At 50.0% G+C, this 27,262-nt stretch overlaps 1 protein-coding gene across 8 annotated transcripts; it reads right to left on the reverse strand.

The window, feature by feature from the left end:
* On the reverse strand, nucleotides 1-26,888 carry SH3GLB2 (SH3 domain containing GRB2 like, endophilin B2). 8 transcript variants are annotated; one of them, XM_029999438.2, is made up of 13 exons: nucleotides 26,752-26,888; nucleotides 18,166-18,307; nucleotides 17,691-17,819; nucleotides 16,329-16,462; nucleotides 15,766-15,858; nucleotides 13,579-13,590; nucleotides 11,452-11,514; nucleotides 7,008-7,031; nucleotides 4,125-4,214; nucleotides 3,513-3,613; nucleotides 3,013-3,027; nucleotides 2,126-2,387; nucleotides 1-1,475 (listed from the first exon to the last, which is right to left on the reverse strand). In XM_029999438.2, the coding sequence occupies exons 1-13, from the start codon at nucleotides 26,812-26,814 to the stop codon at nucleotides 1,368-1,370; spliced, it is 1,236 nt and encodes a 411-aa protein (XP_029855298.1). In that variant the 5' UTR covers nucleotides 26,815-26,888; the 3' UTR covers nucleotides 1-1,367. The 8 variants fall into 8 exon arrangements, with proteins under 8 accessions (XP_029855298.1, XP_029855299.1, XP_029855300.1 ...); XM_029999439.2 differs by lacking the exon at nucleotides 13,579-13,590; XM_029999440.2 differs by lacking the exon at nucleotides 3,013-3,027.
* Nucleotides 26,889-27,262: the final 374 nt, after the last annotated feature.

Here is a 27,262-nt window from a genome sequence, read left to right on the forward strand (position 1 = left end):
TCAGGCAGTTTGTTTATTGGCAAATAAGTGCTGAAAACCATGAGCCCTACATACACAGGTGCTCAGTGCCCTGTTACATTAGAGTGGTCACGATACCATTGGGGAAAGTGCAAAAGATAATAAACAAGCAAAGTTAGTTCTGACATACCGAGGGGAAGGTTATGAACAGAGAGCTTGGTGCAGGTGAGTTTCTCTTCCATCCAGCTTGAGTGGAAAACTAGTTACACAGCAGCAGAAGTCCTTTAGGCGAGCTCTAGCTAAAAAGCTCATTATAGGGTTAAAAGGCATACACACCTGAGCACTCCTTTTGAGCTAAACCACCACATACATCAAGGGCAGCCTGGATTGTTTAGTGTGTGTATGGCCAAGAATAGTTCACTGTTGGAGATAACAGCAAGTGTGACTACCCCTTACTGTACTAGGATGCACCAAGTCTGTTCACTGCTGAGATGGGAGGGGAAGCATTAGGTAAATCTGTGATCTAGGGTGAAAAAGTCAGGCTAAAACATGCCTGGAACAGACAAACTGAAAGAAAAGCCTGGACAATTAACACAGGGAGCAAAGCTTGTAAAAAAGGCTTGTAAACTCTTTGCAGTCCCAAGAGCAGTTTCTCAGAGGAAATGCAAGCAAGATGCATGGTCCCTTGCACTGAGGTTTGATTTTTGACATACAGGCCCTATGTTATTAGGTCGGTCTCCACAAAGTAATTTCCTTCCAGCTTCAGAGGACAGTTTTAGACTGAAGCCATCAGGCACCATGACAGTAAGCATGGCTCTTGGAAAGCCTTGCATTACTGTTCTCCCACAGGTGAGCAAGGTGGATGGGTTGAACAGGCTTTTAATTCTTAAATTCAGCTTCCTTGCCTTAAGAGCTAGGACAGGTCAGAGGGGTTTGTGTGGGACGCTTCCCCACTGGAATGCTTGATGGTTTGACTTAGCAGTAGAATTGCCTGAAGAAGAGAGAGGACAGGAGGGGCAGACAGGCACTAACCCACACCAGACACAAGGGAAGTGTAACTTAAACTCCACGAGCAGCTGCTGAGGGAGACAGCTTGCTGGCCCTGGGAAAGCCACTGCGATAAACAAGGCTAGGGTAGGGTAGGAAAAAAGTAATCAAGGAATCTTGCACCATCAAGACTAACCTCCAAGCAGGCTGCACTGGTAGTTAAGGAATTCAGTCTTGGGTGCCATCAGCCCTTTCCCAAAACCTTCCTGTAACAGTTTTACCACTTCTTTCCCACAATTCCCGTATTAGCAATGGAGTGTCAACCCTGAAGAGAGCAATGGTCTCGGATGAAGAAATCCGCATTAGAAGTGCCAGGAGATGAGGGGTGCATTCCGCTTGTACATTCTTCTTCCTGGAGACAATTAACTTAACAGTTCCAAGTAAGTGACAGGAACTTTCCCTTTCTGGTTCCCTCTTTCCCCTATAAGCCAGTCTGGATCCATGCCTGGCAGGCTGTACACAGTGATCATCTGGGGAGAGAAGATGGCATTAGTCAGAGCCCAGAAGTTCAGACAGGTACTGAAAGAACAATAATTCCTGAAGTTCATTTAGCAGGCATCTGTGGCCTTTGCCCAGAGCTATCTGCAGCTTTAATAGAAGAGCTACAGAAATCTGCCCAGTGATGTCCCTGTTGCCTTTTCATTCTCCAAACTGACTTAAGGTATTTTTGCATACAGGGTGGCATGATACTGCTATGTCATCCCTTCTGAATACAAAAGTTCAGTCCAGTGAACAAAAGAGTTTGCAACTTGCTGAATCTCCTTTTTTCTCAGCATTAGACCAGGCCTCCAGCCAGTAGCTTATCCCATTGCTCTCAGATAAGGTAGCTATATTTGCAGGTCACAGTAAAGACACTAAGTATTGGGGTATTTTGTTAGCTGAGTACAGTTAGACTCCAATAGGAATAGAAGAGTTACTGGGGTGGTGTTCTTAAACAGCAAATGGCCACGAGCACAAGCTTACTGCAACTCAGTGGTTGCTAGTGTCAAGGAAAAGACTCTATGAGTAGTTCCATAAAACAGGGGCTTTCGGGCCAGGAAAAGTAACCAAGACCTTGCTGAGCATGCAATGGGCTGCTAGGCAGTTATAGCAAAATTCAATGCAAAGGAAAGCTACCAACCTCATCTGCAAGAAGTGCCAGCTCAGTGCTGTCAGCTGCTTCATAATCATAGAGGACTCTGGCCTTCCGTGTCCCACTGGCAGGAGGCTTGACTTCATTTGGGTTGAGTACACTCTCTGCCACGGTATTAGGCACCCCAACAATCGTGGGCACAACTGGAATAGTAGGCACAGCAGGGAGTGTGGCAGCAGCAACAGCTGGAGGAGAGGTAGCAGCTGGGGGAGATGTGGACTCGGCATTGCCTACAAATGTGCCTGAAAATCTGACACAGGAGGAAAAAAAAGCAGAGTTCAGTACAGCTGTAGTATGAGGAACCAAGAAAGAGCTCTTTTGTTCAGTAATTACACTGCAGAGATGATGCTCAAGAGTTCCAGCTAACAGCTGTAACATATCTACACTGCCCTTCAAGTGGGGAAATGCACTCAGTTCTCAGCTGCTGAGACTATGCAACAGGTAGTATTTGTCTGCTTATTTTGATTCCAGTGTCCTGATTACAGGGCTGGCACCTAACTTGCAGAGTACAAGACTGAAGCATGGCACCAGAGAGGGGTCTGGGCAGGTGCTATTCTTGGCTCTGCAGCTGTTTTACTGGGTCCGTTGTGCTGCGTCCTTGCCCTGCTCTCACGTGGTCAGTGTTACCTGTTTAGTCTGCTAGTTCTTCAGGAGAAGGACAGTCATTGTTGCTGTTAAACTGGATACCACAACTGGAGGCTGCCAGGCTTTCTGGGCTCTCTAGACAGAGGCAGCTCAAGTCTCATTTATCTGTAGATACCCGCCTCTGCACTAAGGGAGTGCAGCTCAGGCCCTTGCAGCGAGTCTGCAGAGACTCCAGAGCGTGGCTGAGTCAGCGAGCTCTTAGAGCTAGTTGTGTGCAACATCTTACTTACATTTCTCCTTTGGAGCTGCAAGCATGGAAAAGAATGGAACAGGAGTAGTGAGTGATCATGTAGAGGCAACAGCCCCTCCTGGGTCAGGCCACCGTGCTGATGTGACAGGTAACAGACAAAACAGTCCTGCCTGCGCCCACGGGATGTGCAGCCAGCAGCACAGAATTAGTTACTGCTGCAGCTGAGCACACTCAGGCTCGCTGCTTGGCAACAGGAATTTGTCTCCCATATGATTTGACTCATCTAGAGGAAGAATGTTCAAACTCTCATAGCCATCATGCTTTGAGGTGAACGTATAAAACCCAGATGAATCCAATGGCAAAGCCTGCTCTAAATGCACTGCCATCGGGATTGGTCACCATTCTGTAAGCTCAGAAGCTCTGTCAGAGCTTGGAGGGGGCTTTAAAACTTCTCCCCAACATTATGATGTGGGATGGGGAAGGAGGCCTGAGCTAGGGGTAACCAGATGAGGGAGTAGTAAAAGAAGTCTCTTTTCTCACCTGCCCAGTTGCTTCTGCAGGTCCAGCATGTATTGGTAACACTGAGCATAGTAGTTGGTCTGAGACTCCACAAACTCATGGAGACAGCGAAGGTGATTCACCTGGAGGGAGAAGGACCATAAGATGGTCTGTGAGTTTGGGTGCCAGGCACAGGAACACTCTTCCTACAGCTACTTCCTACCCCAAGGGAAGCAGACTTGTGCAGGCCAGCATTTAAAAGAGCTACTTGGTTGGCTTGAATGCACTAATTTGTTAAGTCTAGGAATGTTGCATAGGCCCAAGGGTGATCTCAGAGAGAAGGCTGCTTGGGGCACTCCAGCCATGCCCATGTGGCTAGCCCACAGCTCTAGAGAGAACAAGGTTTCTCTGGCTTAGAAACATTTTGAGGACTGCAGAACTGCAGATGCCACAGTGGCACTGCTTGTGCATGGTTCATTATGTTTTTACTTTGAGCATTCCAGGTCTTATGAGGCTGCTGTAGGATCCAAATTTATGACCTCTTCTACCTCTACTCCCAATGCAGGACTCCATCATCCTCTTGGCATTCTTCTAGAAAGGAGCCAAGAATCTCTGTAGTCCCTGGCACCCCCCCAGTTACCTAGGAAGACTCACATGTGTGCTGCTGATCCCCTCCAGCAGGAGACGTGTCACCTCTGCCTGTCGATCAAACTCAGTCTGTGTGAGCCGCAGCTCGTGTTCTGCCTGCAAAACAGGACAGGGTGTTCAAGATGGCACAAGGCAAGGACCCCTGTTCTGCCTCTTCCAGGGAGAGGCAACACCCACCTCCTCCACCAGCATGCCCCTTTGGCACCGAGACAAGTGTGCTGCTGGCTCAGTAGGATCCACGTGCACCTGTGGCACTGAGCATCAGGCACAAGACACCCTGGGTTAGGATCCCCGAGGCCTCTGGCTGTATTTCAGCTTGATCCTACATTGGATCATTGCAGGTCATGGAATAGCAGCTCAAGACTGATGCATCAAGCTAGGAAGCTCCTACTCCCACAAGACTAGAACATGAAGATGGAGAGGCTTTGTTAATCCTGAGGTATGTGGAAAGCCAGTCCCATGGCAGCACTTGTCATTTCAACTCCCTCTTTCTAAGCCTATAGGTGTAGGAATGTGACTGCCTCCCTAAGTTTCTCTCCAGCAGTGCAACTTCTGCCAGTATCCTTTTTATCATCACAGAACAAAGGCTGAAGCCACAAGAACATTTACCAAATTGATGTTACTAACTAAATCTCTCTGCAATGAACACCCCAATCCAACTTCTACCCAAGGCTCTCCTTTGAAGCTACTTACTTATTTTGAGCTAGGAGGAATTAAACAACAGTTAATAGAAGGAACTATGCAGCAGACGTTGGGAATTCAAAGACAGACTGATACTGGAGACCCTCTTTACCAAACAGACAGAACATATCTCCCCCACCAGCAAACAGCATATTTACACTAGGGCAGTTTAGCAGTACCAGAAAACCCAGGTGGATCCTTGCAAAGAAAGAGCTCCAGAAGTGTTGGAGCAGTCAGGTGCTCTGGTGCCTGCTCTCCCCTCCCGCTGCCAGAGGGAAAGAGGTGACAGACACATTTGTTTTCTCTAGCATGCATTATTCCTTAATGCTACCCACAACATGCCAGTTCCCTCTTGGAATGTGCTGTGACTGATAGCACAGAAGAGTGATGTCCACTCAGGTACAGCTTACTGGAAGGAGTATGGGTTCCGTGTTCTTTTCCCCTTCTCCAGGAGGGTACAGCAATCGGAGGGCTGCCTGCCTTGGTGCAGTGGTTCCTGCATGGCCCCATTTCTGGGAGAGAGCTCCTTTTGCTGCTTTGGAAATGCCCTGATCATTCTGGCACAGGAGCGACTTGTCTGGAATTGACCCCACAGGGCTAATCCCAGACAGGTTGATAATCTCAGAGCAGAGGCCACATTGCTGGTGTTTCTGAGCCAGGTCTCGCCAGAGGAGAACCAGCTTTCTCAGCAGGGCAAGCTAGAGGAGCTGCTGCGGGCCATTACATCTCTCATCTGGTAACAGCATTACCAGTACTGTTGTACAGCTAGGCTAGAACAAAGAAATGCTTTGACTGTCTTCTAATCAGATTTGTCTATTTTAAGCTACAACTGATCTATTTTCTTGCATCCTCTCTATGAAAGGGATTATTTAAAGGAGAAGGGGGAATGTTACAGGAAATACCAGTGCAATGCCTTACTAAACACCAAGAGATTCTTGCTCCAGTGAGCCGAGCAGAGGCTTCAGTAGCAGCAGAGCTATTTGAAACTTGTGACAGGCGGACCCAGCTCCATTTGGCACTGCCTGGGATTTGACCCATTGCCTTTCCCTGCTAGCTCCGAGCAGTTGCAGAATGTAGTTTCCTATAAAGCCAGCATGAGACTGTGACCTGGAAGATCCCTTCCAGTCTTGTGCTTCTCCAAGACACAGAGAGCTTTGAAGTTTACTGACATACTTTGGTCTATCCAACTAGGATAGCTGAACAGAGCCTTGCATACTTAGAGGTGACTGCAGTCAGCTTATTTGTTTGAGGGACTGAAGGGTTTAAAGTACAGGATGAGCTGGTTCAAAAACAGCCAGTCTGCTCTGATGATGCATTTAGAATAAGGCAGTAATAGGCTACTATCATGCACAGCATGCAGGAATGTGCCATTCTACCACCTTGCAGTTCAGGCGTCAGGCTAACATCTGCTGGGGGTGTTTGAGGTATGAAAGGCAATGGGATCCCAGAAGGTGTCTCTGGAAGCTCCATACCATGCTGGAGCTCCACAGAGAGCTCACCCTGGTCTCTAGTCCACTAGAAGCCTTCCATCCATCTTCACGGACAAGTCACGCTCCCCTTGTGGAGCCCAGAAAATAAACAAGATCTGGGACTTTGCCTCCATGGATCCACTCAGAAGGGGAAGTGCATCTCACCCATACAGAATCAACTCCACAATAGGCTCCAAACCTCCCACCCTGCCCTCCTGACAGAGCTGTTCCCTCCAGCAGCTGGAGCTGTTCATGGGGAAATCCTCTGTCCCTGCTTCAGCTCTGCTTAGAGCTCCTGCTCAGACCCCAGAACAAGCAGGCAAAGGGGCTACTAGAGGCTACTGCATGGCACATGCAAAATTGGAGCAGGCAGGGCCTTTGCCACAGGAGCAGAGCTGAATCACATCACAGCGCATCACCTCTGCTCCTGCGACACCAGTGCAGCGTTCTCAGAGTTGTCTTTTATCACATACAAACGCACGCCTGGTTTGCCTAGGAAGTCTCTCACACCAGGTACAGGCAACTGGCCCATGAGGCAGGCTCTTCCCAAGCTGCTGTCAGAGTCACACTGAACCACAGAGCTGCAGGATCAGGACCGGGGCTGACAACAGCAACATCCCACTGATCCTCCCCTGCGTGCGTGCAGGCACACCAGCAGGAAGGAGTCCACAGCACACACCCCCCTAAACACCACCAACACTCCCAGAAGGTTTGAGCACAATTTCAGCTGGATACTTACTTTTTCCACCTCGTCGCTCCAAAGCTGTAGCGGCCACAGAGCAACAGGAAAGGAGATCAGTGTTGGAGACATCGAGAAGCACTCGGCATTAACACCAATTGGCAAGGACGCTCCGTGGACACAACAGGCCAGCTCCAGGGACAAGCTAGCCCTTCACCCAGCAGCAGCTGCCAGACTGGTGCCCCTTCCCCTCATTTCTGCACCCTCGAGCTCAGTTTCACAATAGAAGAGCAAGTCCATGCCACCAGAGCCAGCAGCACTCCAGCTCTGCTCCCTGCCAGGGCTGTTACAGCAACTGCATTCAATGGGCTCCAGGGAGAACGCAATTAAGCCGCAGAGTTCTCTGAACAGCAAGGGTTACTTTACTGAAGCCTACAGAGGTTGATGTTGAAGGACAGCCCTTCTTTTAGGATTGTGGGGTGGCAAGTGAGCTGCTTGAGCCCACAAATAGGGCCTGGGAGCTGCCATGAGCGCAAGCCAGACAGAGGCCAGTGTTCCTCACCTACTGGTCTAGAGAGCTCAGGTTAACAGGATCATAATCCAGCCAATCTGTGCTACCAACAGGCACATTTAGCTACAGCAAGGAGGAAGCAATGGCTGGATGCTGCCTTTGAGCCAGGCAAAACATCACGCTACTCCTTCCCGCTCTCCTCACCCACAGGGGCATGATCGGGGCAGCACAACACTGCCAGCTGCTTGCTGGGATCTGGCTCCAGGACATGAAACAATTGACAACGTCACGCACAGCAATGGGAAAGGGAGGGAAGAGGTAGAAAAACACATTGATCCTTCCCAGAGGTCCTTGGCTTGGCCTTTTGTGAGCAAACTACTACTCCCTCAGCCCTCGCAACATGAAGAGGAATCATCCTGGATCAACTAGGAGCATAACAGCCTGCCAGCAACACCCCACATCCGTGGGGCCAGAGGATAGATGAGGACCTTGGCTTCACCCTCTGATGTCACCTTTGCAGATTAGGGAAGTTCACCATACCATGGCTGAATTTGCACTGCAGGCACCTAGGAGCCCTGTGCTGGATGCTGTGGTGTCAGAGGGAGAACACACTCAGTTTAGACCCAGGGTCTCCCAACTGAGCCTTGTTGAGGTTTGCTCACCAGCAACTGCCCTCAGGTGCAGAAACAACTTCACCAGCCAATATAAGGAGCACCTGCAGGAGCTACCTGCATTGGTGAAGGGCTGAAGGAGGAAGGTGTTGTGCCAGGCTCCTTGGCTTGCTGCCTGCTCCTGTTCTGGCTTCCACCCCCTGGCCTGCAGCTCAGCTCCTGTTCCATGGTACTAGCCTGACTGGCATCTCTTCTTACTTCAGCAGAGTTATTGTAGCTGGTTCCCTTACGATCACAGGCTGCCCCTGTGCAGTGCTCAGTGCACTGCAGCTGGGTGTCTCCTCTGACCTTTAGGTGGATGTTTTGTTACTGTAAATCAGAAACTGGTTCAAACAAGGCTTGCAGAATTTCAGCCATGCGTGGGGACATAAGCCCCCTTCCCTTCTCAGTCTAAGAGCTCCTATTCTGGAAGGCAGATGGTGGGAAGAGCCTTGTCAGCAGCTGAGAAGCAGGCCCTAGCCTGAACAAGGCTCTGGCACAAGACCTCTCTTGGCACACCCTCATGTTTTTGGAGCAAGGTTTACTATAGGGGCAATGGGAAGCTTTCACTCTGGCCACGGGTCTTCCTACTTAGATGCTGTAGACAGTACCGAAGCCATTTCAGGCTCAGTTGATCATTGTAATACTCACTGAATTCATAGCCAGATCTGCTTCTCTTCTGTTGGCCTTGCTGTGCAACCTCCAGCTCTGACCCTATGGTGCTCTGGGGCAGTCCAGCTTTGCCCAGATCTATCCCTGGGCTAAGGCACTATGTGGCTCTAGTCAGAAGCATTTCAGACAGCTCAGGGAGCAGAAAAGGCCATGATCTGCACCTGTCTTCCTCCACCCCAGCTCAAGCCAGAGGAACCCTCTTTAAGGTACTCAATATGTTTTTCTTGGAATCATTCCTAAGAGTACAGCACATGACAAGGGGCAGGGTCTGAGAGAAAGGGATATTTAGGCTTACGCAGCCCACGTACACCTTCTTACACAAAAACAAAAGGTCAGTGTGGGAGAGAGGAGAAGTGGCTCCTCAGCCTCCAACTCATACAAAACAAGGGAGGTGCTTGTCTCCAGATGGATCTAATTCCTTCTAAGCCCTCCCTGTGATAGAAGGGGGGGGGGAAATAAAAGCACCATGTTATCCACCTCTCAAAAAATCAACAACAGAAATTTAGAATCCAAATTGGAGCCCTGCTGAGAGCATATGGTCAAGGAGAGAGCTGACCTGTTTGCTCACCTGTAAGACAAAGTTGTTACCTGGGCATAAGCAATCCCTCACTCCAGAAAGGAGCAGAGCTCAACAGCAAGGTGAGCAGCAACCACTGCTCTATATTGTCAGTACACGCTAAGACTAAAGTAGCATAAGGACTCTGGCCTGGAAGAAAAGCAGAGCAACAGTATGAAGAGCTCCTACCTTGCTGCAGTGCCTGACCCTTTGGAATGAATGCTGGGATTAGAGAGCTTGTTGCAAAGCAGTCCTGCCTGCACAGAGCTGGGCAGCAGTCTGGGCTCAGCCCATATTTTGCTAATTAGAGATGCCAATTGTTATTCAAGTCACCCCTGCTAGTGCAGCTGGACTTCAGGTGGCACTTCAACCACCAACTGCAACCTCTGAAACAGATAGTTTTCGAAGCCACAAGGACCACTGCTGGCTAGGCCAGCGGGTTTCCTACACGCGCTCTTGGTAGAAGGCCCTGCTGTGCAACCATCAAACATGATTAAGTGATCAGGTCAGTGCTGGCTGCTTACCTAGAGCAAGTCTGTCTCCTAGAGCCCTGCTCTAACTGTCTGATATAATCATTGCTGCTGTTAGAGCTTCTCTAGCAGAGCTCTGAAGAGGGACCACTGAACTAGGCAGAGATGTGCCAGGGTAGACATGGGTGGGCTAAAAACCCCCCCAAATCTACTTCTCCTGTCATGTTACTGTACTTGGCATCTGCTCCCCAGAACAGCTTTGCAATACAGCAAAAGCAGATCAGCTTGCAGTTTGGTGATGACTAGACATGTTCAACTGAGCATCTGGGCACTCTGCAAGATGCTAATGCATATCATACAAATCCTTGCCTTCAGGTCTGCTTTAGAAAGCCTCAGGGAATGATCAGGAAACCCTGGTCTGATCAGAGCTATTCAGAGGCAGGGAAAGCCCAGTTTCTCTCCTTTGATTCTCTCAGAGCTCAGTTTTAGTCCATTATTGTGCTGTCCTTGGAACAGACTTTTCCAAAGGAGAAGCCGGAGCCACAGGCTTGCTGCTAGTTGCTGCACGAGGAGAGATGGAAACTGAGCAATTGCTACAGCATCACCAGTATCGGCTTCTTCCTAAGGCGTCTCATCATGGGCCTGTTACCTGGGGAAATAGTTTTCTAGCTATTCTGCAAAGCTATTTCTGATCCCAGCATCACTCTCCAAGAAGGTCAGGACAGATCCCCCTGGGAACTAACACTGATGCTATCAGCTTGGACATACCCCTTTCTCCAAATGGGATGGGTTTCCCATTAATCAAATCCAACTTGTTTCCATGATGTTTTTTGTTTGCTAGAAGGTTGGGCTGTCCTTTTTCATATCCACAGATCCCACTCCCAAATTACTCTACTAACAGGCATCAGTGTTGTTCTGAATGCTATTTAGGAAGCAAGATGATCAGTTTTCAACATTTTAACGAGAAATGTGACATTGTGCAATGGGGAGCCGTGAACACAGCACAGAAAGTCAATTGCTTGACCACAACCACTCAGTGCAACACAGTAGAGATGCAAGGGGCTAGTGACCCACCCTCAGCACATCTGACTGCATAACAGCTGCCAAAAGACTGGCCCCAAGATGAAAGGAAAAAAAATGACCTCTATTTGCAGAATAGACAAGCCTGCACTGTCAGCCTACTGCATTATTGACACGATGGGTGGCAGAGTGATTCCTCCACCTTTGCTTCTCTTGACCAGCGACAAAGCCTCTGAGCACTGACACCACAGTACTGATCAGGCAGTCATGCATGTGACATTGCCAATGTACAGCTGGCACCATCCAGAAAGGCTAACCTTTGAGGTTTTTTCCTTTCAATTGCTCCACTAGCAATAAAAAAAAGTCAGAAGATTCCCACTAGAATTGTGGAAAAGGATTGGCAGAGAAACTGTAAAGCAAACCAAGCAGCAGAAGTGCCAGACCCTAACCATGCACCCCTAATAGGGGTGATCTGCATCCTTAAGGTTGAGTCAGAGGAACCCTGGGCAGCCCATGTCACATTAAAATGTTGAAAACAGCAGAGCACTAGGCCTGAGTTTAAGTCAGGTGGAGAGAGGGGCAGGAAAAGGTTGGAGAGGCAACATCTAGGAGGAGGCAATCTTACCGCTGATGCGCTGGCGGAGAGAACGTAATTACGAGGTCTAGTCTCCTGAAAGTCAGGCACAGCCTAGTGGGGGGAATAGAGTTTCATGTACAAGTCACGCAGAAGAGTCGATAAGAGTCAGTCGGACAATGGATGGAAGAAGGGACTAGTGTTTGTTTTTTTTTTTTTTTTCCTGTCTGTGCTGGGAGCTTAGTTCTAATGTCCTGGGATGGCGGGAGGGAGGTCTCCCAACAGTCTGGGCAGTGGCGTATGGAAGCTCTCCCCAGGTAGAAGCCAGGCTTGTGCAAGAGGAGGTGGACTGGCTCATGCAGTCACTCTGGTACTTGAACAGCAGATATTTCTACTGTTAGAAACTCTGCCTGTACTTACAGCTATCCGCTCGTACAGCAACCAGTTGGAGTGGAGATGAGACAGCACAATCTCAAATTCATTTCCCATTCCCTTGCAGCCAGCAGGTTGCTCATGTCACGTTGGCTCAGTCCAGTGGGCAGGACCTTCTTTCCCCTTGCTTCCCACCTACAGTCCTAGAAGTGTCCCTGTACAGGGCCTTGTCATTACAGTGGGCATGTTTACTAGCATCAGCGCACCCTTTCCACCGTGCCTTTTGAAGAAACACATCTACTTGTTCTTACTCTCACCAAGCCTCTGGGCATGTTTCCTCCTAACAGACTCAGATCTGCTATAGTAAGGGGCATGGCTTAGCCAAAGCAGATCTAATCCAAAGCCTTGCTGTTGCCAAATGCAGTGTATGAGTTTTCATCCCAGAGGTCAGAAAACCTCCAAGCCATCTTCTCCATAGCTAAACCTCTGCCCTGGGGCAGGAAGACTTAAGCACTGGATGTTTTCCTCATTGGGAATGCAAGGGATCCGGTCCATCCCCACACCTGTGTGGGCTCCCTAACCATCACATAACATGGTCTCTCTATTCAGCTAAGCTAAGACTCCTAGGACGGCCTTTGGCTGTAGCATCACCCAAAGAGATAAGCCAACAAGCTAGCTTACATCAGGACCATCACGCTGGTGCGGTGGATCAGGGTATCCTCCTGGTCAGCTTTTACTGTGCAGTGGGTTGGTGTGCAAGGCTGGCACACAATCCAGCTGTAACCCAGCTACGTTGTTAATCCTCTCAGGCCCCACATTTCCTCTCCCAGGTCCAGGTTAATCTCTTTGCAGCTCACCCAGATCTACTTATACACATGCTGACCCGATTTACTGGGCCCCGAACAGGCTGCTGGAATGAGTGACCAGCGTGTGGAAGACCAGTCAGGCAGTTCCAACGTGAGATTTTTTTTTTTTTTTTTTTTTAAACCATCTAGGAGTTTTGGGGATGGCTAGAGGAAGGAATAAGGAGGAGTGATTCCTATTACAAGTCAAACCTGAATATAGGGAGAAAAATGCACCAGTGAGATTTGAGACCAGGACAGCAACGAGGCTTGACTCCTCCCTGTGGGGAGAAGACATGTTTCACAGAAATAGCTTCTTATGCCTTTTTTTTTTTTTTTTTTTCTAAAAGATCAAGAGCAACTGAAGAAACCTCTCCTCCCATTCCCTGGTCTCCAGGGAGTCCCAAAACTAGTCATAGCACATGGGATGAAGGAGGCAAGCTGCTCTTGCACTCCTATGCATGGAGAAGTTGTATTTGCAAGCAGTGGTCAAAAGGGACCCCCCTCCCTCCCCTTTCTCCCCTTGTAATGGGGAAAACAGGCAGAGCCCTGGAGCCTGGAGGACAGAACAGCACCACAACCAGATAAACCTGCCTGTCATTGTCTCTGGGCTGCCTCCCTTCCAGGAGAGGGACTTGCCACCCAACCTGACCTCCTCCTGCCTACGGCTGGAGGAGCCTGAGTGGGTCTTTACAGGAGCCCCTGCCTCTCTTGAGCACTGCTTGCAAGCAGCTTCGATGGAACTGAGTGCATGCTCCAGAGGGGCTGCAGGCACCTGACAGACGCTCCCATCTTTCTGGAGCACCTTCCCCAGGCAGCCACAGCCCTGACCACGCTCAGCACATGCTCCAGGGCCAGTCCCAATGGGACAAGGGAGATATGAATTTTCATTTAAAATGGGAAAGAGACAATGAGAGGTGTTAAAGAAAAAAATCACAGCACTGTTAGCACAGTCAATACTCACATCTCCCTCACACTGAGCAAATTACAAAGAAACAAAACAAAAAGGTTAGTAAACAAAACAGCATCAACAGGAAGGACAAAGCACAAAGTCCGAGGGAAATGCACAAGCCCAGATACTCGAACAGCAGCTCACAGGTCTGGGCAGCAGCACACTTGGAGGGTCAGTCACAAGACAGAAGCTGTAGGAACACATGTTTGCACTACAGAGGGGAAGAGCAGCAAGAGAGTGGTGAGCTGGGAGAGGTGGGATACTTTAGGCCAGCTTGGATGGAGAGGTGTGACACAGGACTCCGGGCATGTTACAGGGAACATTGTGGTTTAATGATGAGTTAACATGCCTAGAGCAGAGGCAGCAGTTCTCACCCCCATACTGGGAGCTTCCACCTGTGCCTTGTCCTTTAGTAGTCAGTGAGGTGCCCTGAGGCCAGGGACCCCACCTGGGGGTGGGTGGGTGCTAGCTTAAAGCTAAACTGGGTAAGAGATGGGTGCCCACAACAACAGCTGAGGTTGCTCTTCTGTTGTGTGATCTCTGTTTCAAAAAAGCAGAGTGGCTGAAACGTGGCTTGGGGTGAACACCCTGGAAAGCCTGGACCAGCTCTGCATCCTGCCTGGGGCACCCCAGCCCTGCAGTTCCAGTGGGAAACCAAGTTTTTTCTTTTCCAGCTACAAGGAAGTCCCTCACCCAAGGGTCTGTGTGCAGGTGAGAGGGCTTGGGATCACTTCACATAGGAAGCAAGGTAAAGAGGGTGGAAAGGGAAGAAGCACAGGAGGTATCCGAATTCCTGCTCTGATTTGAGCTTAAGATAAAGCAGTGGCCACCACTTCCCACTGAGACTGGGGGCACTGTCCCCTTCAGAAGTGGAATCAAAGATCCCTGAAGTTACCTTCAGTGGACCTGGGTGACCTGACTGATGAGAGGAGGCTTTTTTAAAAAGGCAGCTGTCACTTTTGTTCACCCAAAGCCTTGTTCAGGGCTTTCCCACGTAGGCCTGAGCACTTCTGTTAGATCTGCTGAGGGAGGCCACTGAGCTTAGCACAGCTTCCCCATATGGCATGGATGCAGTCAGAGCTGGAGAAAAGGGAAAACACCTGGGAACTGGCCACCCAGGGAGCTGCAAGGCCAGAAGCCCAGCTGAGCAGATGGCTAGAAAACAGGCTCATGGCAGGGCTCCTAGGCTGGCATCCCAGAGACTGACTGACAATGATTGCTGCCTATTCTGATTGCACACAGTTTGCTAGTTGAGCTCCTGGCCCCAGGCTAGAAGCAGAACTTGGCAAGTCCTTGTGCCAACAGCCAGAGCGCTACAGGATGGCAATCTGCTTCAACAAGGCCCTCCAAGGGAACCCATCAGTGCCCAGCTACACCCTCTCTGCCTCCTGCCACACTGCCTCTGCCCAGGGAGAGCCCATCTCCAGAAGATGCTCAGGCTCAGGGAGCACCCTGAGCTGACAGGCCTTGTCAGCCTCAGACAAGCACTTTAAAGTGCTTATCCCCATTGTTCAGGGCTGCAGACACTGACACTGCCTGACTTACCAGTCCCTTCTGCACTGCTCTGACCTAGGACCTTTGCTAGTTTACTTGCCATGATTTCGCCAAAGCCAGAGGACAAGACTAGCCTGTAACTAGACAGCACCATGAATTAAGTGAATAGAGAGGCTGAAGGAAGGACCTCTTGGTAGCCAGTCTGACCCCGGCCACTCCTTACAGGCTCCTGCAGCGCTCCTGCCTGGGGAAGACTGAGTTAGCAGAATCCTAACTAGTCAGAAAGCCTGGGACAGCTGCAGAGCCCCAGCATGCTTTTCCTTTGCACACCTCCCAGCTCAGCTCTCTCTTGACTTGCTTTGAGATCCCCAGGGAAACTTAGCAAGTCCTCAGAAGACACAGCCTGTTAGTTACTAGCACAAATCATCCAAGAACCACTATCAGTCAGGAGGCAGGAGCCTGGGTCAAGTACAAGTTTCCAGACTCTGGAAGCTCAGAACTATTTGTTTCAGCAGCTCCCCCAAGGGAGGACATCTCAGGAACAGGCACATGGCTCCTGCTCCCAGTTCCCTTGCATACCAGATGAGGAATTCCCCCACCCATGCCTGCCAGAGCCAGGACATAGTAGGGCAGCCTAATTTTTGTCCATGTGAGCCAAGCCCTGGGGCCAGAAGGACAGAGAGGCAAATGAGGGGAAAAAGTTACCGCTGCTTTCGCCTCGGCAGCTTTGGCTTTCTTCAACCTGGCTTTGCAGGCATCCAGATCCAGGCGGCGGTTCTGCAGGATCCTTCGCTCTTTCTGGAAGGGACAGAAAATGGGTAAGAGCAGACTGCTTAGGAGCTGTTGGGGACAAGCTACCAGCTAGGAATCAAACCTATTTCCTTATCAAAAAATGCTAGGGAGAAAGAAGCAGTTGCTATGTTCATCTTGTTAGCAAGAGTTTTGGGCCTGGCTGCCAGGGATACAGGCTAACCTTCTGCAAACAGGTCAGCCTACGGGTGGGTGGTGCCCACTAAGCTGCAGGAGTCAGGAAATGAGTTACCTTCCTCATGCATATCAACTGGCAATACTTCCCTGCCACAGAGGGAACCCTGAGCAGATCTAGGATTGGTATTCCTCTATCTTTGCATTCTTTGAGGGGAGAGGTATGGAGTCCTCCGTTCTCATAGGGAAGGAAAATGAGTTCTTCCAGCACTGTTTCCCTCTCCCCCCACCCTTCTCATCTTCAGTGATGTGACAAACTTCCCTTTCCCTGCTACCATACTTACAGATATGGTTCGCCAGTCCCCTTCCAGGAAGTTGCGCAGTGGGGTCAGGAAGTTGATTGAGGCAGAGTGGATGAAGTCCCGTTCTGCTGCACCTAAGCGCCTTTGAGTCTCTCCAACTTTTATCAAGGTCTTCCCTGCAATAACAGGAGCCTTCAACTCCAGAAGAAACCAATTAACATTGTGTTGGCTTCAGCCAACTTGCCCAGAGCTACCACGTTCCAGTGTTGGGGGACAAAGGCACAGTGTACTCTGCCTGGGCAAGGTGACCATACCCATACCACACCAGCTTCAGTCCTAACTACAGTTTGCTTTTAGCTTGAGGCCTCTTCTCAGCTGCTCCCGGTGCAGCTTTGATCTTATCTATCTGCTGAGGCACTTACTCTACTTATGTCCTTTTACTGCTACACCTGCTTGCGCAGAATGATCTTTGTCTCATAAAACAGACACAGGAACAGAGCAGCAAATTAAAAAGCACCAGAGCAGAAAAAAAAATGAGTTGATTAGGCAGCACTGGCTATAGATGCAGTTATAGCTGTTCTGCCTGTAACAGGACTCACTATTGAACAACTATTGATTTGGAGAGCAGTAACAAAGCTCATGGCAGAGGCAAGGACAGCTGGAAGTTAAGGCTATGCTTCTGCGCAGCTCTGCTTCTTAAAGAAGCCCAAAATTCCACCAGGAAGGGGCAACTTAGGATTTAAGAGCAGAAAGATGCTCTGCATGGTCAGGAAGGGGCCTGCTGAGGCTTGTAGCCAAGCACCAACCTTCCCAAGTCTGTTTTCTTATTCTCTTTCTGCTGAGAAAGATTTCCACCCTCCACTTGCAGGACAGTTAAAGGATGGTTCTCCTGTTCAGAGTCTAGAGAAACTCTGTGCAACTAGACACCACCTTAGACCAACAATATGCTCTAACTGGACAAAGCTAAAGCCATTCACTGCAATTCTCTGTTCAGGCTAGTTTAGAAAGCCACAGAAATAGCACAGAATAGTTTGTGTATTGTAACTAGTTCCACTAGCTACCCTGGATCCATGTGTCTATTTCTTCTCTAGCTCTGCCAGACTTGAGGACTGTATTAGGAATGGAGGGACCCCTGCCCCTTTTCCCCCACAACATGAAGCATGCTTTGCTGTGGAGTAAGACTTGGCTTCCTACTCCAGATGGGCTGTTTGCTTCTGTGCTAGAGAAGATTCTTCTCTGGCAACAGTTTTGACATGCTAATAGGCAGGTTGCCACAGGGGGAGCAGGCTACCCTGCCCCCTTCCAGAAGCATGCTGCAGAAGTCTTAACCCAAAACCGTAGTGGGGATACTCTCTTAGGAAGGGGTGGATTCCCAGGGCTTTTTAATTAGCCAGGCTGACTTACCGTAAGGTGTCCCTGGCCCAAAGTCATTAGCTGCTTCTGTCATGTACTGTGCCAACAGCTCCCCATTGGTGACCCGGGAAGGCACCTTCCGGTCAAGCTTCTCATAGAGGAATTCTTCTACTCTGGCACCTGGAATGAGGATACCACCAGTGTTACAGGATGGAGGATGAAGGAGGGGCCCTTGGAACTGGCATTCAGGGCAGCCCACCCCATGCAGGCTTCAATAATGCATTGGATAGCAAGCACCAGGAGAAGGTGTCCCCTCTCCGATCCTCAGGAGCGCTGCCAGGCTGTGTAGGGCAGCAGCCAGTCATCTCTCAGCTACATAGGGAAGGAAGAACAGGCCCTGCAAAGACGTGTTTCCTCCAGCCCCCACAAACTCAATGCAACAGGGCTGTCTGCCAGAGGGCATGTCTTTTTACACTGAGCTGCAAGTGATATTTGACCTTCAAGCATTAGAGGAAGCTGGACTTACTAGGGTTTGGCTGTAGCAGAACTTCAGTCTGACGCAAGATCTTCTCTGTCCAGTTCTTTGTGCAGTCTGCCCTGGCCAGAAGGTTTTCAAAGTGGGCATCTAGTTCAGTCTTCTCAGCCTGGCCCAACTTTTCTTCAGTAAACTGCAGGAAGGAGGTAGTCATTAGAAGGTCCGTTCTACTAAAGCAAAATTACAGTGTGCTACAGGTCTATTAAGAGACACTGAGGCTTCTTCTGTCTCATGCATTTATCTTAGAGTAGAGCTAAAAAGCCTTCAACGTGTCATTTTTTTGTTCCAAGGCATCTTTCAGGGGAAGAGGGCAAATTTTTGCCTAAGAGTGGAACAAGCCTTGAGCTAAAAATAGAGTCCAGGTTTAAAAGGTGTTCCAGAATAAGTAACTTTTAATAAGGTCTGGTACAAAAATACTCTAGTTGTGAGGAATCTATTTAAATGTGCACACGGCTTGCAGTACTTCATGCAGGAGAGCAACAGACATCTTTCCGGTGAGGCAAGGTGCCAGCTCCCTTCACCTCCTCCTAACCAACTCTATGTCCTGCAAACCCAGTGGGATCAGAAATGCCACTACCACCTCACAAGTCAGGCTTTCGTCTCATCTTATTAGACAAGCATGTACACAACGTCAGTTTTGCTACAGGGCTTGCGAGTGCCCTCTGACAGCCATCAGACTGACAGCATCTGAGCAAGTGCTGCCTCCCAGCTCACCTCCTGCCTTGCTGGCAGTGAGCTGCCAACTGAGCATCTGAGGTTTAAGGAGGCTCAAACTCAGGATTTAAATAAAAATGGTTCCAGCAAGTGACTCTTCCTCTAGGACACACTCTGAAGCGGGGTATTGAGAGAAATATAATGGTGTCCGAGTTTTCTCAGCACTCGGATTCATACTGGCAATGGACTCTCCTTCCCTCTGTGATTCCTTTTAAGTTTAAAATTAGCAGCAGGGAAAAGCAGGCTGTGCAAGTCTTCAGTGTTTTCATACTGGGCAGTGACATCTGACAAGCAAGGTTTGTCAGTCTGGAAGTATAGTGTCAGATGGCCTGGACACCCCCCATTGCTTCCGTGGGGGATTTCTGAGAGAACAGCCCATTCCCTCTCATCCCATCCCCATTTTCCACTTGCTTCTCTCAGTGAAATTGGCCAACTTCAGTGTATTTTTAAGCACAATTTCCTGCTCTTGATGGAACCAGCATCTTGTTGGATCATACTAAAAGATCCCTTTAGACAGCTATGCCACTTAGGATCCTACAGAAGTTGCAACTGTCCTTTTAGACCTTGTTGCTGGCCTCTGGTGCCACTGTTGAGTTATCAGGACGTGGTACTGTACAATACCTGGTACGGTCAGGTGCCAAGAGATTAAAGCCTAGCTAAAACTCTTAGATGAAATACAACTCCTGTCTGATCTGCCACTTGTACCTTCTCTTCTCCCCTCCCCTATCCCTAGCTCTAGATGGGCCAAGATGCCCTCTTCATGGGGTCTCGGTCTGGTGTCTGCTGCCCCTCCTGAAAGGCGTTCTGGCAAGCTCTGTTCCTGTGGCTCCCCAACAGCCCCAGCTGCATTCACATCCAGTACAGTGCTGGGAACAAAGCGAGATAAGGAGCAAGCCCAGAACCAGCACGTGAGGCAGGCAAACAGCCTTTAGGAGTCCTGTTACCAGCCCTGCACAAATGTTACTAGATGTCAGAGATATATAAGCCCTGCAGGTATGTTTACACAGTGACCTGTTTGGGCAAGACTGGAGTTAGAGCCAGTGAACTGCTTTGCCAGATGTCGGTGGTGACAGATACTCAACTGCAAGGACAGTCACACTCCCTCCTGCAGCTCAGCGAGGACAGAGTCATTGCAGCCATGCATAACCAGGGATTGCTTCACCCGTCTCTTCCTCAGCACCAGTAGCCCCTGGTTACTGGCACTTATTTTCAGCTCAGTCTTGCCATGGCCCCCTGGCTATTGCTGGACATGGCTAAAAGCAGATTCAAGGCGAGAGGGTGTTTGTATTGCTTTGTACCTAACGTCTATGATTGTCTTTGGGGGACACACACGACTATCAGACATGCGTGAGCGGCTGAGGCTCTCTTCCTCTGTCACTGTTGGAAGCCCAGGGCTGTTTTCAGACTCTGCCAGGCTGGGCTGAGTCACTGCCATGCAGCAAACTGGGGCTTCCCAGGTATTTGGCACCAATTCGAGTCATCTGTTTAAGAGCTTTCTTAAACAAGCCAAGACTCTTTGATGCAAGCATAACAGTCTCTCTCGCCCCCCCTTTCCCAGACAGTTTTTTGAGATCTCATCTCACTTTCAAGTCCAGCTCTTCTTCCTGCAGTTTAGACTCATCCTGCACCAGCATCTGCCCTGGAGCTGTCAAGCCTAAACCCAGTTTCTTATTAGCTGAATTTAGTCAGCTTCTTACAGCATTTCTGCAGAGTCAGATCACTGCTGAAGCCCTCCAGCATCTCCACAGTGCTACTGCCAGCCTCTTAAATCACTCCAGCTCTGGGGTCCTTTGCTATATTCACAAGCAGCATCTCTAAGCATCACTGTCCTTTGCAGCTGTTTTCTGCAACCCACCCCTTCGCCTGCTGGAGTGGAATAACATGGGTCATTTGCACAGGACTTTGCCAGGGAGCAGCCAGGACTCAAACTCAGTTCTTGTCTCAAGTCAGGCACTAAAGCTGTTTGTCTTGCAAGAGGGCTGAGGACAGGCACCATGACCACTGCAAGCCTGGGGGCTATGCCAGAAGGGGAGGATGGGCAGGAATCTTAGTCACAGCCTGTGGCTCCAAAGGGTCAGGCAGGAAAACAATGTCTTATTCAGGCTTTCTTTCAGCACTGGAAGGCACAGCATGAACATCATGAAGTGGGTGCAAGTGCATGGGAAGCTGTAACTCACATGCTGGGAGACTGTTACTCCATTTACACTTAATTCCCTTAGTGTCTCCCTCACCCCTGTCCCAGAAGTCAGCTATGCTGCAAAGTCCAGAGCCAGGCACAGCCTTGGGGCAGTTGGTACCATTTCATTGCAGGTTTCTGCAGAGGGTGCTCTTTTTCCTCCCCTGCAGCACACTTCTACCTCCTTGTCTGTGCGTGGGGAGTCACTGATCCAGCTCAGCTTGACCTCTAACAAGACTTTTTAGATGGATCAGAGAACTCATTTGACTTCACAGCACTACTGGGAATGTGCCATCAGGTGCAGGGGAGAGCAGGACCACCTCTTGCAGGAGCAGCTTGCAGTGAGATCATATGAAGATTCTCATGAAAGCACAGCCAGCGAAGGAGATTAGGGGTAAGTTACACCACCTTATCCTATGAGCTGGTTCTTTTTCTTGTCTGGTGCAAGTGGACATCTGAGCTTTCAGGTGGCAACAGGTCTCAGATGCTGATCTGCTCTTAACTGGCTACCCAAGTCAGTGTCCCCAGTGAAAAGCAAGGTAGAACAACAGCAGTTTATGAAGTCTGGCTACTTAAGTACTTCAGGCAGAACTCTCCCATAAAGGATTTCTGTTCCTAGGAATTTGTTTTCATAACACTTTCAGAAATTTCATTGTTTTTCCTTCCCATTGAACAGACATAAGATTTCACTGTGAGGCCAAGAGATGCAGGAGAACAGATGAGCTGATCATACACTCATGCCTCCTGACTGTAAAAAGACAGATTAAAAATATTTTGTGTCTTGCTGCTCCTGGACTAGAGGCATTGCTGCCTTCTGCAGCACCAAATACTCCAGACTCCCACAAATGGGAGGGTTATTTGGTTTTATCAAGTTGACCTACAGGCTTGGTGCATATCCACCTGGGATAGAGTCAGGGTGGGCTGAGCACATGCAATTGCAATGCCTGGGAACCTTAAACTCCTCCATCCTGCTGTGGTAGAACTACTCCCATTTGTTTTCTAGAAAACCTGATGGTTAGATCAACAGTCCTGCCCTGAACCAATTCCAGGATCTGCATCCTGGGATCACGTGCCAGGTCACAGTGCTGAGAGGCTCCACTGATCCTGCCCTGCAGGAAGCATCCCTGCAGCTGACCCAGCTGAGCACCACTCCCATCTTTGTGCAGGGAAGCTGATGAGGTGATTAATAATGCAGGGCAGCCTTTTGTCAAGTGCCACTCTTGCTCTCCAGGAAGAGGAGAGTCGTGCTGCATTCCAGCGCATCAATAATTCAGCCAAAGGTTGGGTTTCCTCTGGGAGGCTTGGCTGGCCAGCAGGAACGCTAGATGCATTATCAGGGCCCCTGTGGGCAAACAGGCTGACAGATCGGGAGAGCAGCACTTGGGTGACAGGCCCAAAAGAAGCAAGACCGTGCTGGATTGCAGTTAGGGCAGCTGCCTGCATTCACAGCTCAGGGGGAAAAAATCCCCTTTCCCCAAGAGAGTCGGTAGAGACACTGCTGGGATGTCAGGAGGGCGAGCAAGTAGAGCTGAGCTGGATGGGTCCCTCTGCACTACAGCTACAATACCCAAAAAGGCAGTGCCTACAGCCCTAGCGACTAAAGGCCATCAAGGTTAGGCTTTAAAAAAAGCACATGCATTGTTTTCTTTGCTGAAAGCATTAGCACCTTACTCTCCTTAAAAGAGAGGGCAATAAAATCCCAGTGCTCCCACTGAGTTATGCCAATCCTACAGCTGTTTTGCACAATGCAGCATGAGTTGACTTGTGTCTTTTCCAGGCTTTGGTGATTTTTCCATCCCTCTCCCCTCCAGCTGGCCCAGGCCTGTATGCTGTGAGCTCTGACAGGGTAGCTGCAGCGCCCTTGCAGAGGATCTGGTGGCAGAGTTAAGGTCCTTGTACCACTTGCAGGGTGCCCAGTTCTTCCAGCTGGACATTACTTATGACTTTCCACCTTAAATCACAGATCAAGCTAGGGCCAGGAGTCTTAAACCAGGAATAGTCTCCTGCACCTGCCAGCAGATTTGGGCCATTGGATTTTCTGAAGCCTCTGAACAGCTCAAAATGCCCAGGTTGTGGTAACATTTGCTTTTTCGGTGATCAGAGGCATGACAGAATCAGTTGAGGCAAATCTACCTCCCACCTTGTACAGGGTTGCATTAGGAAAGAAGCCATAGCCACTCAGTCAGCATCTAAAAACTACCTGAATTTCAGTGGCTCTGGACCAGATACAGAGTATGTTTCAAGTATTTGGTCACCAGGAGTCAGGAAAGCTAGGCTGTGAGCCAAGTGAAATGGTGCTAGAGGACAGAAGGAAGCCATTAACAGGACAGCGTGGTTAACTCATGAGCAAGGCATTTAAGAGAGGAAAAAATACTGCCCTTGTAAATTCATAGGCATGTTTCAAATGGAAACATGCTCTGGCCCATACCTCTTGCCTTTAAAACACTGTTCTTAAGTCACCTCCTGTTCTCTTGACTTTTAAGGTGTCCAGCAACCAAGGTATCAACCCCAGTAAGGTCAGCAAGCATCAGGTCTATTTTATCTATTAGAGATAAAAGTCTATTTTATCACCAGAATTCAGGGAGATGGGGGAGTCTGTCTTTCTTCAGGAGCTTCAAGATAGAGTAAGTCAACCTCTAGCTGCTGGTAGTAATTACATTAGCAGTGGGATAAGCACCCAAAAGCTGTACTCACGCTTGGGCAATTTCACCCAGAGCCAGTTTACATCAGAACTGACAAAAGACAGACACATACAATTATTTCCAGACAACCCTGAGAGAGCCTGGCTTGCAGCCTGTCTAGAACAGAGACATCCAATGTGTTACCTTTGAAAGGAGAGATGCCAGTTCTGTAGGGAAGATGGAGCAGTTCACATAGTTTGGGATCAAACCCACTTACTGATAACTGGAAGGTGCAGCTGATCAAAGAGAAAGGTCTTATACTTCTTCAGTAAAGATGAAGAGATTGACCTGTTTGAAGTCTGTCTGCAGGTGCTGCAGCTGTTAGGGGCTATGTGATGCATGCCCTCTGAGGATACTAACTCGATGGCTGCGACCGGTGGTGCAATCCCCAAGCGAGATGCTGAATCCTACAAGAGTTCTATATCCTTGCAGCTGACCAAGCCTAGAAGCTTGTTCCCCACTCCCTGGGTAGCAGAGCTGACCACCACCTTCTCACCCCAACTTCTACCATCTGCTTTGCTTTTCTGAAGGAGGTCATAAGAGATGCCATGAAGCCCACAGGACACTGCCTGGTCAGGGAGCTGCATACACAAGCCTTTAAGTAAGATAGTTACTGCTTTGTATAAGCTTTGGGGAGATACTAATCACCTGCTTCCTCACAGCCACCTCTGTCCTGCTCCTGCTTGAGATGAGTACAGGATTTGTCCACCCAGGAGCACATAAGCCCTTCAAGCTGCCTAGCTTCTCCTCTGGTAGAAGTCCTGCTAGCTGGTGCCTGAGCTAGGAAGAGCCATGTAAAGGCAGCAGTGGGTTTTTGAGTTGTTTTTTGGTTTTGTTTGTGTTTGTTTTTTCTTCTCTCATGAGAGAGGTCCTAGTCCAAAATCCTCCATCCAGCACCTACATTAGGTTGTATTTGACAAGTTTCAAACCAGGACTGCTCCTGCCCTAAGCCTCAGTGAAGCCACCCCAGAGGTGGCACGCTGACCATGCTCTGTCTCCTTTCCCCCTCGCTAAGCAATGCTACAGCCCTTCTTTGAGTTAAGAAGCGTGTTGGCCAGACAGCAATAGCTAATGCTGTCTGAGTGGCACAGCACATAATGGCCAGTCCATTTATCTCCCAGTCATTGCAGTTCCAGTAAAACATCACTTTGTTAAATGCCTGGAGCCAAAGAAAGCATCTCCAATGCTATAGAAAACCAAGCTTATTCTAGGCAGGTCCTATTCCCCTCCTAGATCTGCTGTGCTAGAGTGATACAAACCCAATTGTTACTGCCAACAGCAGATCTCAACTGTCATTTGTGGCTCTTGGTGGAGATAGGGCAGTGCTCACCCACACTAGCAGCAGGACTCTGTGGGGACAGCCCAAATAGGCCTAATTCCCTCAGCAATTACATCTCAGAAAGTGGTTTTCAGCTTCAGTGATCCATTTCCTTCCAGTCTCCCCTCCTCACACAAACACTTGCACGCTGTCTACAAGTACCAGTGCCCATTTTGTTTCAAGAAATTACTATTGTAATTAGGCATATGAATATTCATATACAGGATTATGTGGAGTAGGTGTAGCAGGCAGAAGCCACTATTTATAAATGCCTCCTTGCTCTAGAATCACTGTGTGCAGACACTGTTCCCATGCTTGTCTCCTTCCTACGCCCTGAAGCTGAAAACCACTTATCAGAGACTTACAATAAGGCTTCTAAACACAAGATTTCTTTACAGCATTTCTTCCTTTCTTCTGCTACCAAGGTCATTTGCATGAGAACAGCATCTTTAAGCTTTCCATCTGCTCCTTATTTTGCACCTGTAGTTAATATCTCTCTTTTTCATAACATATGACTCATTGGCACGGCTACAGGAGGTGATATCTGTTTACAGGAGACCAGTTCCTAAAAGAGCCAGAACTACTCCACTGCACAGAAGGCTTGGAACAAGACAGCACTGCTCTGTTTGTTTATCAACCCCCACACAATAGGTAGAACAAGAAGCCCAGTCCCAGAGTCACCACCTGGACTTCACTTTTCAGGCAGGATCCCAACCAACTCTGACTTGCCTCTTTCCTCTCCCGCCCAGCCGAAAGCAGTTTTCCAGTTGTTATGCCCAAGAAGTGGACAGACTCAGAAGTCACACCTCACCACCTGCTGCACACTTCGCTCCTCAGGGGTAGCCACATTTACTTCACGCCACAGCTCCAGGGAGTCACTGCATCCCCAGGCAGCTCCTGATCTCAAGTTTGTGAAGGACGGTCCCGATGCCACATTAGCCCACCAAGACACGGCTTGCTCAGCCTCAGCAGCTCCTCCCCATCACTTTAAGAGTACCGTGTTTTGTCAGGGCCTGGGAGCTACTGTTACCTGACCTCCTGAGGGACTGAGGTGCAGACCATCTGCAAGGCCATCTCTACCACATCTCCGTAGCAAAAGGGAAACAGTTCCCCGATGGGTCCGTGCACAGCTAACTGAACAGCTGTTTGCAAGATAAGCTTTTCTTTAAGAACAACCATTAGGCAAACAAAGTCCTCTCCACGCTCCTCTCTCCCCTGCCCCAATCGACGTATTGGTTAGAAGCATCTCTGGGGCTGTTTGCCTTATAAACCTTTACCAGACCATCTCACCGCAGCAGCAGCACCAGGGTTTACCTTAGCTCCTGCTCGGGATCGTTCAGCACCACTCGGAGCCCCCAGTGCCCGGAGGTGGCTGCTCCGGGGGCTGTGGCTCACTCAGGCAGAGCCATCCACCTCCAAAAATCATTCTCCAGCCTCCCTCGGGCTGGGGGGAAAACCACCCTGCCTCTGCCGTGGCCTCGAACCGCGGGTCCCGGGGTGCGGCGCAGAACGCTCCGTGTCCGTGCGATGGGAGGGAGGGAGGCAGCGGGAAGACGCTACCGGGGGAAGGCCCGGCGGCCCAAGGGGAGCCCCGGCGGCGGGCAGGCCCGAGCCACCCCCCCACCGCCTCCACCGCCTCAGGCGGGCGCCGTTACCACGGCGACGCGCTGCGGCCCAGCCCGCCTCACCTGCATGGCGCGGGAGAAGAAGACCCCCGCGTCCGACGCCAGCTTCTTCACGTTGAAGTCCATGGCGGTACCGGGAGCCGGAGCCTCCACCGCACCGCGCCCCCCGCTGTCACCGCGGCCGCCGCGCCGCCCGCCCTTTATAGCGCCGATCGATGCCCTCCTCGAGCCGCGCCGTGGACTCTTAAAAGGGCTATGGCTCACCTGTGGGGCCTCCCAGCGCAAAGCCAGGCGGGCGAGCGGGAGGCACGGCGGCGGGAGAGAAGTGTCAAACGAAGAGGTGGTATGACGGGGTCTGGTCTCCCCGGGAAGCCCCTCGGCGGGCCGGGGGCGTGGGTGGCGGCCACGGCCCCTTTAAGGGGGGCCGGGGCGGTGGAGGGAGCTGTCAGCCGCCGCCGAATGGGCGCTCGCGCCGCCCCCCCGCCCCTTCCCCTCGCCGCTCAGCCGCACTCGCCGCCGCATCCTCGAGCCAGGCCCGGGGATGCGTTCCGATAGGTCCGCCGGCAGGCAGCTC

The sequence above is a fragment of the Aquila chrysaetos genome, chromosome 24 (genome assembly GCF_900496995.4).
Source record: "Aquila chrysaetos chrysaetos chromosome 24, bAquChr1.4, whole genome shotgun sequence".
In the NCBI taxonomy this organism is placed as follows: domain Eukaryota; kingdom Metazoa; phylum Chordata; class Aves; order Accipitriformes; family Accipitridae; genus Aquila; species Aquila chrysaetos.

Bases quoted from the DNA above. Each gene is read 5' to 3' on its own strand.
- SH3GLB2 (XM_029999438.2), bottom strand. From the start codon at position 26,814: ATGGACTTCAACGTGAAGAAGCTGGCGTCGGACGCGGGGGTCTTCTTC. The intron at 16,463-17,690 runs GTAAGTCAGCCT...CTGTTATTGCAG, and splicing joins TGGGCCAGGGACACCTTACG to GGAAGACCTTGATAAAAGTT. The intron at 7,032-11,451 runs GTAAGATTGCCT...TGGCCGCTACAG, and splicing joins TCTCCGCCAGCGCATCAGCG to CTTTGGAGCGACGAGGTGGA.